We start from the raw sequence: 16906 nt of genomic DNA, 5'->3' as shown, positions 1-16906 counted from the left end.
AAAATGGTAAATGAGGCAAAGAATACTTGAAGTCACCCGCCAACATTCAAATGAGTTATCTGATACTCACCCTCACAGGTTTAAACAAGATGAACTCGGTATCTTTATTGGATAGGTACAAGGACATACTTCTCAATGTCACAGGCAGCTTTGTTTTTATTGTCTTATACGCAGTTGCCGCAAGGTCATTGACCTTTGCTGGAAATAAATTAACCTCATTAGTGTCACAAAGTAAAACAAAAGAAATATTTCCATTTTAATTCAAAGGGGAATAAAGGGAGAAAAAAATAGCAGAAGACTCTTTATTTCCCCAAAGAATTTCTTTCATTTTTATAGCTTATTTACCAAGTTTAATCATAAGCCCTATAAACATTCATTAAATATCTACTATACAAAATTCTAATCCCAAGGGCTAAGGCAGTAAAATAACTCCCCTAGCATGCTTCAGGACATTCATAAGAGCTGTAATATGTACGTTTGGAATTTGGAGGTAAGAGATTAAAGTTAAAAAAAAGTCATTTTCAGAGAGACAGTAGTAAGAATTACTTCATAATGAATGAGTTTGTTCATTTGCAGAAATGACTCACAGTAAGAGATGCTTAGATCATTCAGAAAATATCCACATATATTTAAGGGGAATTAAATATCTATTTGTTATATTCCTATACTGTATTATCAGAAAGGGAACAGAATCCCAAAAAGTTATAACAAAAATAACTATGAAACCCAAGTGTCATGTCTGAAGGAGTTACATAGAAAAGGAGAGTAGTAATCTGTATGAAGTATTTAAAAGAAGTTATCTAGAAAACTACAAAGAAAAAAGACTATTAACAATTTCAAAGATGCTCAGCCTCACTCATAATTAAATAAATGTAAATTAAAGCAGTGAGATATTTACAGATGATTGGCAAAAATTACTAAGATTGTGATATCCATGTTTGACGAGGGTATGGAGAAACAGGCATCTTTGTGTACCGCTGATGGAAGTATAAGATGGTTCATGTCTTTGGAAAAATATTAGGCGGTATCTAGCAAAACTGAAAATGCGGATACTTTTTCCTTTAGCATTTCCACTGCTAGAAATTTACTCGCAGATATACTAAAAAAAATACCAAGATATGAGTATACAGAGATGTTAAGAGTATAGGGAAAAACAAAAACTGCAAGTAATTTAGGTTTCCATTACAAAAATTACAAAAGAAATCATGCTATAGTGATGTATTCAATGCATCCAATAAATAGAATGGATCAAGCTGGATATGCTATACAGAAAGGCCTCTAAGATACATAAGAAGTGAAATAGCAAGGGGTATAGTACAATCTCATTTGGATAATATTTTTAAAGTCCACATATGCTAGTAAACACATAAACAATTTTGGGAAGGAAACTTTAATAGTAGTTGCCTCTGAGAGAAGGACTAGTTTGGAGGTAGAAAATATAATTACTTTTCGTTTTATAGCTTTTCATAGTTCAAATAATATACCATGTAAAAAAAAATGTTTTAATTGAGGAGGGTTGCAGTAAAGCAGGGTAAGAAAGTACCAATGCTCTTGCTACTGGAAAGGGGTCCTGATCCAGACCCCAAGAGAGGGTTCTTGGATCTCATCCAAGAAAGAATTCAGGCGAGTCCACAGTATAAAGCAAAAGCAAGTTTGTTAAAAAAGTGAAGTGGTGAAAGAGTAGCTACTCCATAGACAGAGTAGGGTGTTCCCAAAAGTAAGAGGAGTAACCTGCCCACCCTAGGTACAATGCTTGCTTATATATAGGATAACAAAAAACATCATGGGGATATGTACTCTGCTACAAAGGTTTGTGATAAAGGGTTAATTTTTCTTACTATATTTTGCAAGAATCAATGTTATTATCTTTAAAGCAAAATTAGGAATGCTTTTGTTCTCAAGATATCAGGATATCAGGACATTCCTGGGCCTGGGTGTGTTTAGTAAACGTTATTAATCTGTTTCCTTAAATGTAAACACCTAGAGGCTAGGAATACCTAACCTCCTGGTAATGCAGCCCAGCAAATCCCATCCCCATTTTTCCTAGCTCTCTCTCGAGATGGAGTTGCTCTGGTTCAAATGCCTCTGACACGCTCAGGAAAAAAGAATAAATAATTCAGGAACTGCTTATTTTTCATTAATAGATGAAAGCTCCTTCAAGACCCTTACTTCCATGGGCCCTAGTTCTATCATTACTAACACACCTCAGGGATCACTAAATCAGTCTTCAGAGCCCTTGATAAGCAGAAAGTGGGTACACAGGCTGGTGACTAAAGTGTCCTCTAATTCCTAAAAAAGGTTTCTTCGTCAGAGTAAATTAACAAATGGGCATCCTAATTTATAACTCACTCTCCTGTGAGTTTGTTTGATCATGAAATGATCCCTGAGAACTTGACCAAGTCTGAATGAACCAGTAACCCTCAGTTTGTAGGGCAGAGGGGCCCAAAACAGTTCCTAGATTGTCCTCAATGCTCCCACCCCAAGGGGCCATAAATCTCTCTTTGGCATTCAAGTGTGGGCTTCAAGTACTACAGATTCATAAAAACCAACTCCATACCTCTGCTATGCCTAAATGGGATAGAAGATACAACTACAAAATAAACTGAACTGTCATTGCTGTATTCAATAAGATCTCCTCACTAAGAAAGAAGGAACTGGGTTAAATGACAAAGCAGCAAGTCCTACTTCAATCTGTCCTTTTGTCTACTCCTGCCAGTTTCCTTTTATCTACTCCTGCTTTACTATGACAATTCTAAATTCTAGTAATGCTTAAGAGCACAATACATCTCACACTTTGAATCCTATTAGGGTTCCACTTGAGAAAATGACAGTCCCTATTTTGAGAGAAAGGATCTTTCCAAAGGGGAAAGAGCAATACATTAATTATGCATCAAGAGACTGGGCTTAGCTGTACTGGTTTCTACCTTTAAATCTTAAGAAAGATTTATCATACCCAAGAGTTTCATTTACATAAATGTTCAAAATAAAAATCAGCTCCTATTTCTAACTAAGCCCTATAAGAGCAATTGGAACCTTGAGTCAAAGGCTCCAATTAATCCCCAAATCATCAGAATTCCTTCAAGAAGTATGCTGAGTTGTGAACTGAAAAGTTGTGAACTGAAAAGTCAAAGTCTTGACTATGAGGAATCAGAAGAGGTGGTTAATATTATGCCAGACTATGATTAGAATTTCCAGTATTGTCGGTAAAAGAACCTGATTTTCTGTCTTCTGACAGAATGTACTACTGTATTAAGTGTGCTTTTATAGTAAGATGTCAAAGATTTCTATTTCACACACAACACAAACGTTTAAAATAATAAAGACAACGGAACGTTCCTTGTCTGCATCATGGTAAACGAAACACCTAAAGCATGTCACAAAGTTTATTTGCAATAAAACAAATGAACTCAAACCTATATTGACATCATCAAAGTTCACCTGAGGAACCTTTGAAATAAAATCCTATCTTCCTTTCAAAGACAACTGACATTCTCTATATTTACAAATCTTCCTCAGTGATACATAGCTACTCTTCTAATTTCTCAGTTCAACTTCAAGTTAACCTAAGGCATTCATAATTAAAAATTTTGAGGCCAGGCATAGTGGCTCAGGCCTGTAATCCCAGTATTTTGGGAGGTCGAGGTGGGCGGATCGCCTGAGGTCAGGAGTTTGAGATCAGCCTGGCCAACGTGGTAAAACCCCGATTCTACTAAAAATACAAAAATTAGCTGGGCGTGGTGGCGGGCACCTGTAATCTCAGCTACTTGGGAGGCTGAGGCAAGAGAATTGGTTAAATCCAGGAGGTGGCTGCAGTGAGCCGAGATCATGCCACTGCACTCCAGCCTGGGCAACAAAGCAAGACTCCATCTCAAAAAAAAAAAAAAAAAAAAAATTAACATTTTGGAGGCTTTGAATAGCTTCAGTCCTTTTTCCCAAAGAAAATGAATACCTAACAGATATAATGCTCTTTCAATATGGAAAACCAATCATATTAAAAAGTTGATTCCAGATTAGGTGCCTGTGCACAGCCAATTTTTCATGGATGCAAAGCCAGAATCATTTTTTGGATCTCCCTCACTAAGTGGAAAGCTGCCCTCCAACTTGGACACAGCTTACCCATAATTAAAACACTCATTCTTTCATCATTTTGCCCATTTTAGTTTCAAAGGCTCTCTATCACAATATTGGCCAGAGAATGGCCAGAAATATCAATTTAACAAAATGATTTATTCTGGTTTAATGGCAACTTGAAATGCCGCAAGATGTACCAAAAATAACTCACAAAGTTAGTCATGATTTTAAATGTCTAATGCTAAAGACCAAAAAAACAACCAAAACCCTCCAGCACAAAAAAATTTACATTTAAGAAAGAGTAAGATTGGGAACATCTCAAATACATCTGCCAATCAGACAATAGTATTGCCTGCCAACTCCCAACTGACGCCTCAATTTTTACAATTTTTTTTCCCAATACTCTAAAATGTCAACAGAGGATAGCTTGCACAAAATGTGGAACCAAATAGTGGCCCAACATTTCTTCATACACTTGAAAGTAGGTACACTCGCCATAATTTCTTCCTATCAACCACAGTATTTTCATCAAAGCTTGAACACAATGAATAGTGGGTGTACAGAAATCAACAGACTCAAAGGGTTTCCATCTTAGCCATATTTTATTTTTAACTGGGTGATTTAAAAAAAAAAATTCTTCCTTCCTTGGAATGCTTGCTGAAATGCAAGTAGTGCTAACCAATTAAGTAAGACCTGTCAGCTCCAAACTGAATCCTGCATTAACTCAGATTGCAGCACCCCAGAATGAATAGGAAACCAACTCCAAGCTGTCACAGTAAGGACTATACAAATGCAAATTAATAACATCCTAAAAAAGAAATCCAAAATGGTCAAATCAGAATACCTGGTTGTGCCCAAGACTGCTGTGAGAGAGTATACTTGGGGCCTCCCTGACTGGCCATTGTTTTTAACGCTGAAACCTAATAGAGGAGACAAAAAGAAAAAAAGTTTCATTTCATCAATGACAAATTAAACTGGTCCTGCTCTCAAAGGTGGTACTGCTGTCAAGGGATACACAACACCATGTAAACCTATTAAAACACAATGATAATCAAATGTGCAGCCCTAACAAAAATGCATTATCTCATAATCCTTTATAAGTAATCAACATTTTTAGTAAAACTTCTTTTGTGATTTCAAGGCATATGGTTATCTTGCTAAAAATCATACCTAAGTCCTGAGGCATTCTATCTGAAATACTTCCCACTAGGAAGACAAAAATGAAGCCCTAGAGAAATGTCAACACAAAACAGGTGTCTCTTAAGGGGACTGTTACGTCAATATTAAATTATTTTTGTATGTAACTAGAAAAATGTCACCCTAGCTGGATAAAATCTCCTTTACATATGGAGGATCATTTTTCTTATATCACAGGCAGAGAGAATGTCATTAAAACAAACAAATAAGATTTTCAAATACCATCAAAAAGTCACATATGACCGACCAATCAGTACTAAAGATAGACCTGAATGACCATCTTCCAGTCATCTCTTTTCATTCCTTAGCAGCAGTATAGAGAAGTGGATCCAAAAAAGGGCACTTAGCTGCTTGAACAAGACTGTTTCTAAGACAGTAGCTGTGGTGGAGCTATGGGGTAGCTGGGGAGGGTAAGAGAGAGAAACTGCATAAAACATGTTTTAAAATAGACAGTCATGTGCCAAAGGTGCAGTCCATGGCTTTGGCCTCACGGGAAAGTCTCATTAGAAAAACCTGAGCACCAGCTCTAGATTTCTCATACAAAAGGCCATACAAACATTTAGGCAGACACAGGGTATAATGGGCAGACACAGGGTATAATGTTGACTTGGATCTCTTCAGCCTCCCCTTTATTTCTAGTTTCTATTTATCCTCCTGGACCACTCTAGGCCTTTGCTCATACTGCCTACCTGTATAAAATCACCTCTTTCCTTCTCTCACTCCATCCCTCTTTGTATCTTTATTTTTTGAGATGCACTTTAAAAAATGAATCATATATATTATAGATACTAGACACTGCTAAAAGAAAAATACATTCACACTTTAGTGTATGTTATCCAAAATATTTTCCGTTGTAAAAATATAAATATACTAATGTGTATACATTTACAAATCTGGGAACAGTGTTCTGTGAACTTTTTTCCCCACTAAATCTACATTCTGGTCATTTTCCCACATCCAACAGTTTTGTTGTAATAGTAATGGCTGCCTACTGTTGCACTGATTGCTCCAGAATTTAACCAATTTCATAACATATATTTAGGTTTCGCACAAGTATTTTTATGTTAAAAACAAATATAAACTAGTATATTCATCTCTATTTACTATCCAGATAGTTTACTTATCTTTAAGTCAAACCTCAAAGAGCATTTGCTTCAAAAGTTTTCCCCAATCAGCCTCATTTTTTTAAGGCTAGTCAAATGAAGCCCCATCTTTTTAAAAATTCCTACACAATGAACAAAGACCCATCGTCTCACAATAACATTGCTGTATACAGTTTCATGTTTACCTATTTTTCTGTCTTAACTTCCCTTTAGGTTATACCTCGAGAGCAGGAATTAAACTTACAGATCAAACTCCATTACATGCACTAGATCAAGAAAAAAAATTTAAGTTTATAGTGTTACTGAGGAAATCAACAACACTTCAGAGGGAATATTAAGAATAAACTTGTAATAATCAAATTGCTTGAAAGAAAATGAATATTTTCTACATATAAGTCTGAGTTTTTAGCATAAACTGGTCCCATCAGAAAAACAAAACAAAACAAAAAAAACCACTTTTCAGCTTAGCTACAAAACCTGGAATTATACTTCCTTTAAAATGTCTTAATTTAGACTTTGTGCTAAAGCAAAATCTTCACCTCAAATTTGTCAAACTGTACTACAAAATAACATTTCTGCAGCAAGCACTTTACAGATACACATATGATCTTGTTTTGTCTCCTGATAACCTTAAGTCAGAAGGTGGCAGACACAGCTGCAGGATCTAGGGCTCAGCTGCCTTGACACAAAGTTCTTGCTTTCTACTATAACCACTACCATCCCGAGTCCTACTTAAGAGTTTGTTTCAAGCAACATTTAGTACAATGGAATTCTAGAAAAATAAAAAAGTATCAACAGTTTTTGAAGTTTGGTAGAAAATAATCTAAGCCAAATGTTTTCATATGAGCCTCTACTCCTAAGCCTTAGAATAGTATTACATTCCCTCAGGGCAAATACTTAGAGAAGAGGTTATTTTTCCAGGGGCAGGAAATGAGGCAACAGAGCATATATGCTCTTCTAGTACTTATTTTATTTTTTCTCAGGAAAGACCAATAATTATACCAAAAATCAGGTATTAAACAGAAACCAGACAGGTGAAGATGTTGTAGAAATGTTTATCTCATGAATACTCAACCCGTTTCTCAACCTGTCAAATAAAGATGCTTCTCTTACTCCAGGTTCCAGGGATGTAGTAAGAATTAATGCATACAAACTGTTTCAACAAGGAGCACAGGGGAAGAAGCTACAGAAACAACGAGGCCAATTTACAGTAGATGAAAGGGATCCAAATCAGACCTCAACTCTTTAAGCTCAAAAACAAGTCTTCTGACAACCTAAAAATATCCTCTACATGGTAATACATCTATATTGTTAAAAATCAGTCCAAACTTAGAAACAAGCTGAGGACATTTTGTTGATGAGGCTTACATCCAAATGATAAATACCGAGACCTACAAACACACATCCGAATGAGATGAAAGACTGTTTCCCATCTGTACCTATGGGTGTTGATTTTCCTGCAATCGTTTATCAAGGGACAAGCATTATAAAATGCTAACTAAGGCCAGGCACAGTGGCTCCTGCCTGTAATCTCAGCACTTTGGGTGGCCAAGGAGGGCAGATCCCTTGAGGCCAAGAGTTTGAGACCAGCCTGGTCAACATGGTGAAACCCCGTCTCTACAAAAAATACAAAAAAAATTAGCCAGGCGTGGTGGCACACACCTGTAATCTCAGCTACTCAGGAGGCAGAGGCAAAAGAATTGCTTGAACCCGGGAGGCAGAGGTTGCAGTGAGCCGAGATCGTGCCACTGCACTCCAGCCTGGGTAACAGAGCAAGACTGTCTCAAAAAAAAAACAAAAAAAAACAAAAAGCTAACTAAATAAAAGAGGCATGAGATTCTGCACTTGCAGGTAATTAATGCTGAGGTTTACCTTTAAAGAAAATCATTTTAGATGAGTTCACGTCCTTTGCAGGGACATGGATGAAACTGGAAACCATCATTCTCAGCAAACTATCACAAGGACAAAAAACCAAACACAGCATGTTCTCACTCACAGGTGGGAATTGAACAATGAGAACACATGGACACAGGAGGGGGAACATCACACACCGGGGACTGTTGTGGGGTCGGGGGAAGGGGGAGGGACAGCATTAGGAGATATACCTAATGCTAAATGACGAGTTAATGGGTGCAGCACACCAACATGGCACATGGATACATATGTAACAAGCCTGCATGTTGTGCACATGTACCCTAAAACTTAAAGTATAATAATAATATTAAAAAAAAGAAAAAGAAAATCATTTTAAAGTTTTCTATAAAGTCTTCCTCTTTCTCTGCTATTCAGAATGCTAGTAACAGTCACTAGGTAAAAAGTGAAAAATCTTTGGTCCACAAATTTTAAGATGCAGTGTCTGAAATGGTCGAGCGTGTGTGTGTGTGTGTGTGTGTGTGCGCGTGTGTGTGCACGCGCACATATGTATCTTTGTCTCTGACTCACTCCATGCCACAGGATGAAAGGGAACTGAATCTGGAATATGACACCATAAAAGGGAAGCTCAGTCCTCCAGGCTGCAGTGTCCACTCAGTAGAAACTCAGTGAGCAGCAGTGAGGGCCCAGGGTTGACAGAGGAAAAGGGAGGCAACTACAAGTGGTCTGAGCAAGGGCAGCAGAGACTGATGACGTAGGATGAGACTGGCTTCTAATGGGGATGAGAGTCAAGGCCTTTCCCTTCCCAATCCCATTACGAAGGGAATATAAAAACAGGTCCATGCACATTTGTCCAGGGATCCCTGCTATACGCACGTAGCATGTCCATGGAGAACCATTACATAATTCAGACTTGGAATATTTTCTACATAAACCTCTATTTCCCTTTTCAAAAAAAAAATGTTTTGAGACGGAGTCTTGCTATGTTGCCCAAGCTGGTCTCGAACTCCTGGGCTCAGCCATCCTCCCACCTCAGCCACCCAGAGTAGCTAAGACTATGGGCATGTGTGAATTTTTATTCTCTTGATTTCTAGAAAAACTGTGCTGTTCTAAAACAACCCTTTAATCCTACATTTCATTATAATCAACTTGCTTATTTCAGAAGATTCATTCTGCTGTTCTGTTATTGTACAATATTCATCTATAATACTTCCCACCAGTACTACTGTGGATGTTCTCCCAGAAATATACACTACAATCTACCAGCTTGTTTTTCACAAGGGTAGTTTCAGTAAAAACTGTAAGTTATCTGTAAATTACAAAGTACCAATACTCAAACCTTTTTAAAAAAATCAAAACCTAGGAGAATGCATTTCTATCCCCCTCCTTTTTTATAGTTTTTGTGGTGGGAAAAAAAATGCATATGCACACATGCCAAATACTTGGAATAAAATCCACTTAACAAGCAATATATGCCAGTGATAAACAAAAGAGTACTTTAACATTTCTATGCATTTTTGGCCTTTCTAATTATTTTTTAAAACTCGTATTTTCTGTCTTTACCACAGGCTTCAGGCATATTAGCACTGATGGACCAAACAAGAAGTTTCTAATGAACAACTGCATAGCTGTCTCCTTGCTATTTCATACATATATCCTGTCTGTCCAGTTAAGATTAGTCAAATCTGAAAATAAGAGCCATCATATTTTTATTCTTTTTATGATGTCCTCTGATACAAGTCTGGGGTAAACAGTAGTGGCTTAATAAATAAAAATTTCAAGACTTTTTCTTTATTTCTTTCTCTGTTTTTTTATTTTATTTTATTTTATTTTATTTTATTTTATTTTATTTTTATTTATTTTTTTTTTTTTGAGACAGTCTCACTCTGTCACCCAGGATGGAGTGCAGTAGGATGATCTTGACTCACTGCACCCTCGACTTCTCAGCTCAAGCAATCTTCCCACCTCAGCCTCCCAAGTAGCTGGGACTATAGGCACATGCCACTACACATGGCTAATTTTGTTCATTTTTTGTAGCAACTAGGTCTCACTATGTTGCCCAGGACTGTTAACCAGTGTCAAACTCCAGGGGCTCGAGTGATCCTCCTGTTTCAGCCTCCCAAAGTGCTGGGATTATAGGTGTGAGCCAACACACCCAGCCTAATTTCAAGACTTCTTAAATATCTTTAAGTCCTTAGTGATGACGCTTAAATTTTTTTTAAATGATTAGGTTGAAACAAGAATGTCAAAATAGCCATGATCTGCTTTTCTCTTTGCTGGCATTCGCCAGTTAATGGATTTTAGCTTAGAAGACAGAGAGACAGAGAGAATATACTATCCACACATACAGTCAGTCCTCACTTAATATCAGCAATAGGTTCCTGAAAACTGTGACTTTAAGTGAAATGACGCACAGCATGTCCTCAAATAAAGTCGTTTCCTTCAACGGTTCAACATTGTTTCATTATACTGTTGATGAGGAAAAAAAAATTGGTTCCATTTTATGTTGTTTCACTTAAAGTCAGTTTCCAGGAAGAGACCACCGATGTGAAGGAGGACTGACTGTACATTAAATCCATGTATCTGACAGTTAACAATGCTATGTTATAAAAGTCTTCAGTTCTCAATTATCCATGCAAAATGGAAGATAAAAATGGCATGTAAAACAAAGAGGAAAACAAATCACCCATTTTAAGAACAGGAAACCCTGATTCCCAGGACTGTGGTTGCTGCCATGCAGGTCCAGGAGAAAGTGAGAGTCCCAGCCCACACGCAGATAACCTACAAGGCGGATAAACAGAACACAGCTAACCAGGGGTCAGCTATAACTAGCTTTACAGTATTTCGACTCTTCCTCTTAAAAACAAAAACTGTGCAAGCATATCTAAAAGTCCATAAACCAAAAAGCTTCCATAACAGGAAACACAGTGATTTCCTAGACAGAATCATTAAGACTTGGGCTTAATATCTCCTTCTGCCAGAGTTTACACAAGAGAGTAATTCAAAAGGAAATCTAGGGAAGAATGCAAAATGACTTTACCAAATAGGCACCAAGGTCTATACCTTTGTCATGAACTCCTCCAGCTGTTCTATAAACAGCTTGGTCTGCTGCTGAATAAACTGCTCACAGGCCGATTTCAGATGACGGTCTACGTCTTTTTTAGAGTCAAGATAATGTTCTCTTATCTCAGGAGTACCCTTAAAAAGAAGATAACAATTTCCTCCTGTTTTTATGTGCCTAGAAATCACCAGACATGTAAAGAACGTCGTTTATCTCCCACCACCAATGAAACAGACTCCTTCTCACCTCCAACAAGAACTCTATCAAGGCATTGTTGCTATTCAGCCTAAAAAATCTTGGAACAGTCATAGGGTTCAGGATTTTAAATGCTGCATCTGTGAAACAAAATTACTCATCCAGTGAACATGTAAAGTTTCAACAGCAAAGCCATGAGTAACATACACCAGTTCTCTACCACCACAAGGCAAAAAGCCAATTCACCTTCAGCAACTCACCTCCATGAAAGGCTGAGAGTGAGATGAGTACCAATGATGGCTACAGTACTCACAGAGTTATTTTCTAGAAGTTCAAATTGCAAAATGACTATTAATCTCAATTATTCACTTACCAAAAAAAAGAAAAATGATAAATGGTAATCGGCACCTTAAAATTTCATTGCTTTACTTTTAGGGTATTAAATAGGTTTTTAAAAAATACTCATATACTTACCCAGCTTCTTTGTTAAAATCCTGGCTGGCACAGAAATTTATTCATTTGAAGCAGAGTAATAAACTAATGTGTCAGCCAAGAAGAAAACACCAAAAGGACATATTTACCCCTTAACCTCCAGACTAACTAGAATTTATGTAAAGTATTAGCTGAGGTCTCATTGATGTTCAAATGCAATACGATATAATGTTAGTCTTGAGAGGTTAGAGGCGTAAAAGTAAAGATAGCAAGTATTATTAAGTGAGTAAGAAAAAAACATCTCTTTGCTTTGCCAGACTAGATAAAGCAAAGCATGAAATGCTTCTAAACCTGGTTTTACAAGCACACACTACCATAATACTTACTGCCTTGACCCTGGTAGTAATGAAGAAGACCCTCTCGCTATCAGTTCAGTATTCAGAGTAAAGCTTTAGTAAATAGTTGTGTCTGCTGTCTTTTCTATAAGACCCCTCAAAGATTCTGTCTGCACAGAATCAAATCATCATATGGTAGAGATACACAGGCTTTGTAATATTTGGAGGAAAACACACTTTCAACCAAATTTTGCCACAATCTCAAGATATTTCACTCTCTCACCTCAGTTGATCTACACTAGAACCAAGCAGCAACAAATTACAACTTAGAAAAAAATGAAAGAAAGTAAATCAACCCTGCTCTATCCCATCACTTAAAGTAAGAACTGTCAGAAGCTGGGAATTCTTCAAGGTGTGAGAACATGATTCCCACACCTCACACTGAAAGGAATGAATGAAATCAACCAGAATGGGTGGGAGATGGAAGCCTCTGATGAGAATAAGCTTTAAAAAAACTGTGTGTTCTGTAAAGGCAAAAGCCAGGAAATCTGGCTCCTATTTAAAAACCCAAACCAAAACAAAAACACATGGTATGCCACTTCCAAGATTAGAGAAAAAAACAAAAATAATTTAAAAATTTTAAAATCACAAAGTACATAACATACATGCTTTACAGAACCAAAACATATTCTCCATGGTGGACAAGAGAGAGCACTAGAGAATGAAAAAGAGCCAACTGTTTTAAGAGGACTCATCATGAGGTTACACTGGCTCTCGGGTGAGTTAAATCAAATCCACTATCAGATAGGCATAGGAATTGGGGAACTAAAAACCTGCTATCCTTGAACATCCTATATTTGGGGTTCCTCTAAACTGTAACACATAGAAAATAATTTGAGTGACCGTTTTTTAATTGCCCCAAAACATTAGAGAGAAGTTAACTGATCACATAAATGAATGGCTTAAGGTATCAGAGCATAAATTTCTTAGAAATGTTTAAGATAAAGTTTACATAAATTTGTAAGTAATTAAGGGACATGAGGGATGTTTATGGTATATCCTTAACTGCTTAAGATCAATTATCTTAGAAATTAACTACTCTGATCTTTTAGAAATCATCTCTTACTAATTCAGAGACAAATCATTAGGATGGATGAATCATCTTTCTCAAGATGATTCAATGTCTACTACCAACTCAAAGACCCTATCTTACATGATTGCTGATTTAATACCACTGAAGTTTATTTAAGCACCTGAAATTTATAAAGATATTAACATATATTTTCATTCCTTTTCGGTCTTAATGATCTTGATAACCTCGTGAAGGTATCATGACAAGTTCATTATGCTCATTTTACCTAAAAGGAAGGTGGCATGGGGAAGCTAAAACACCCACCCAAGATCACACAAGGGCCAGGAAATGATGGAACTGGTAAAACCCAATGCTTTCAAATTCTTAGATAAGTACTCTTCTCATTTTACCCAGCTGGCTTCCTGAATTTTCATAAACTGACAAACTCAACTCAGTGCTTAAAATCATCCCAACTAGTTGATATTACTTACTTAGGAAGCAGTTATTATACAGATTTTTCACTTTTTAACTGGTTGTAGGAATATGTGGCAGAGTCTAAATGAGTCTAATATTACAAACTGAAATGTCCAGATACAGTTCCCTTCATAAAGAAAATACAGCAAGTTAGAAGTCATTAGCATGGTGACAGCTCAGCTTAGTATGAACAAGTAACATATTTAGCAAGCAAAGCATGCAAAAAATTGCAGATGAACATAAAATAAACCTAAAACCTGTGCTGACACATCTGGACAGATCAAACACACCCAAGTGTGCCAGCCAGGACAGCAAAGTACCTCTAGTTTTCTTGAGGTCCAGGGAAATTTCCTTAATAGTGAATTCAGTGTGAAATGGAGCAATTTGTTCACGAAGTATCAAAAGGTGCTTAATTAAGAAAAGTTGTCCATCAATCTGAGTCTAAATTATAAGACAGAAAAATGGATATGATCACATATTAAATCAAAATAAAAGCATATAAGGCATACATTATTAATCAACATTAATCTACCTAGGTTTACAGCCTATGGTGTCAATTCTCTTTTGTTGTGCAATGAACTCTCCCCATGCTAGAATTAAGTTAAAAAATCTTGCTTCAAACTCTTATTTGCACTGTCACTTGCTCTACTTTAAAAATCCAAGAAAGACACAAGGCTGTAAAGCAACACATTTACAAAGAGAAGTCCAATTTACTTTCATCTGGTGCAGAGGTAGAAGAGATGATGCAGCCTAACAGTGGCCCAGAGCAGAGGAGGTAAAGAAAGGCTCAAAGAATAAGCACAATCCTGACCTGGCCTGGCATTCTAATTTCTCCTCAGGAACATGGCTTTCACTATTTGGTCAAAGTGGTTTCGATATCTAGAACATCAGACATACTTATATTTATACAAATGTAAAATGATTTGGGGTTGCCATTTTGGATCCTCCTGCCACCAACAGAGCTCTGACTACCCACATCCCTGAAGGTCCAGCATGTCCTTCTGCCCTCTCAGGACCATCCACAAAAGTCTTGTGATTCATGCTCAGTTCTCAAACCTCTGACCCAATCATCAAATACTGAATAATCATAGCTCTCATTTCAGAAAAGAGTTTGTATATTAATAAGAGCAAGGCTGTATTTGCTCCTTCTTGCTGTTACTCAAGGCAGAATCTTATTTTGAAAATACTGCTAGTGAAACTTTTATATTACCTTAGGAAAAGATAAAGTTATCTTTCAGTAAGCAATATAAATTTTAAAGGTGTTATTAAATGAAGATTCCTTCCCAGTCTCGCTTACTCTCCCACTGATTTTAATAAACATAATCAGTGACTTATGTCATGGAAACTCACTCTGCATACGGGAACACAGAGCACCAGGTAAGTGCGAAATGCTACACATTTTAAATACTTGCTCTATTTTTAAAAGACCTAACAACTCTGATGCCAAAAATAGTATCATATAGATTTTATTACTTCACTAAAGCTATTGTAATCCAGCAAATAGTATCATGTTAATTTGTTGACAGGTGCTCAGTTTAAGTATGTAAGAACAATTTCTTGCCTTAAAAAACTCTTTAAGACATTAATCCATTTTCACTGATCACTTTTTAAGATAAAAGTACACAAGCTTGACCGGGCGTGGTGGCTCACGCCTGTGATCCCAGCACTTTGGGAGGCTGAGACAGTCAGATCACGAGGTAAGGAGATGGAGACCATCCTGGCTAACATGGTGAAACCCCGTCTCTACTAAAAATACAAAAATTAGTCGGGCATGGTGGCGGGCGCCTGTAGTCCCACCTATTAGGGAGGCTGAGGCAGAAGAATGGTGTGAACCCGGGAAGCGGAGCTTGCAGTGAGCCGAGATCGCACAACTGCACTCGAGACTGGGCGACAGAGCGAGACTCTGTCTCAAAAAAAAAAAAAGTACACAAGCTCAACCATGAAAATAATAAGCTAGTGTCCATCAAATTGAGAGCTTCCCCATACATATTTAAACCTCTTATAATATGTAGGAAGCAGAATTAGATAAAAGAGGATGGCCTACAGATAATGAGGGCAAAAGACCGAACTATCAAAAGGCTTTTCATGCCTCCCTTAAAAGAAAGGACATGGCCAGGTGCAGTGGCTCATGCCTGTAATCCCAGCATTTTGGGAGGCCAAGGCAGGTGGATCACTTGAGGTCAAGCATTCAAGACCAGCCTGGCCAACATGGTGAAACCCTGTCTCTATTACAAATGCAAAAATTAGCCGGTCGTGGTGGCGCACACCTGTAATCCCAGCTACTTGAGTGGCTAAGGCACAAGAATGGCTTCAACCAGGAGGTGGAGGTTGCAGTGAGCTGAGATAGCGCCACTGCACTCTAGCCTGGGTGACAGAGTGAGACTCTGTCCCAAAAAAAAAAAAAAAAAGGAGAGAGGACAGTGGTACAAGAGGACATAAGCCTATGAACTTTTTTAAAAATTAGGTCATATTTTTCCCTCCTGAGATCTGAGAAACATCGGATCACTGTAGAAAATAAAGAAATGTATAGGGAATGAGAGAAAAAATCATCCATAGTCACCTAAAAGCTTTCACTGTTACATATTTTCTTCAATGCATTTTATTACATAGTCATACCATATTATCTGATTTGCATCTTAAATATCTGTTCTTAATCTGTTTAAGTTAAATTTTACTGTTTCATTTTTAAAAATTAATGACTGTGTAATATTGTTATATAAAACATGCCACAATTTACTTAACCATTTCCTTAACATTAGACATGTGTTTTCTAATTTCACCTATTATCAAAAATGTGTGGGCACAGACTTGGAAATACTTGTTAAAACTTAAATCTGCCTGTCTGTAACTTTATTTCTAGTCCCCATGTGAAAATTTCATTTCACCTCTCCATTTCATGAATGAGAAAAATATAGTGGTCACAAAGATAGAGCTTTCCTAACAACCAGATCCCAAATTATTCTGTGGAGAGAGATATATATATATAAAATGTATATATCACTTTTATATATAAAATTTATATGCACATATTATATATATAAAATTTATACGTACATATTATATATATAAAATTTATACGTATATATTATATATA

General features: G+C 36.9%; 1 protein-coding gene across 4 annotated transcripts in view; it reads right to left on the bottom strand.

The window, feature by feature from the left end:
* The window catches only part of COG3 (component of oligomeric golgi complex 3), a 69893-nt gene that overhangs the window by 6711 nt on the left and 46276 nt on the right, over positions 1-16906 (bottom strand). For 2 of the 4 annotated variants that reach the window (XM_032150820.2, XM_058437857.1), the window contains 5 exons: positions 14133-14253; positions 11551-11639; positions 11307-11441; positions 4916-4991; positions 71-198 (listed from right to left, as the gene is read on the bottom strand). In XM_032150820.2, coding sequence (XP_032006711.1) covers positions 71-198; positions 4916-4991; positions 11307-11441; positions 11551-11639; positions 14133-14253 — 549 coding nt within the window. The remainder of the gene's footprint in view (positions 1-70; positions 199-4915; positions 4992-11306; positions 11442-11550; positions 11640-14132; positions 14254-16906) is intronic. The other 2 variants (XR_009213251.1, XM_058437858.1) reach the window with 2 other exon arrangements.

This window comes from Hylobates moloch, unplaced genomic scaffold (genome assembly GCF_009828535.3).
Source record: "Hylobates moloch isolate HMO894 unplaced genomic scaffold, HMol_V3 SCAFFOLD_4, whole genome shotgun sequence".
Classification (NCBI taxonomy): Eukaryota; Metazoa; Chordata; class Mammalia; order Primates; family Hylobatidae; genus Hylobates; species Hylobates moloch.
This window is presented reverse-complemented; position numbering and strand designations above follow the sequence as displayed.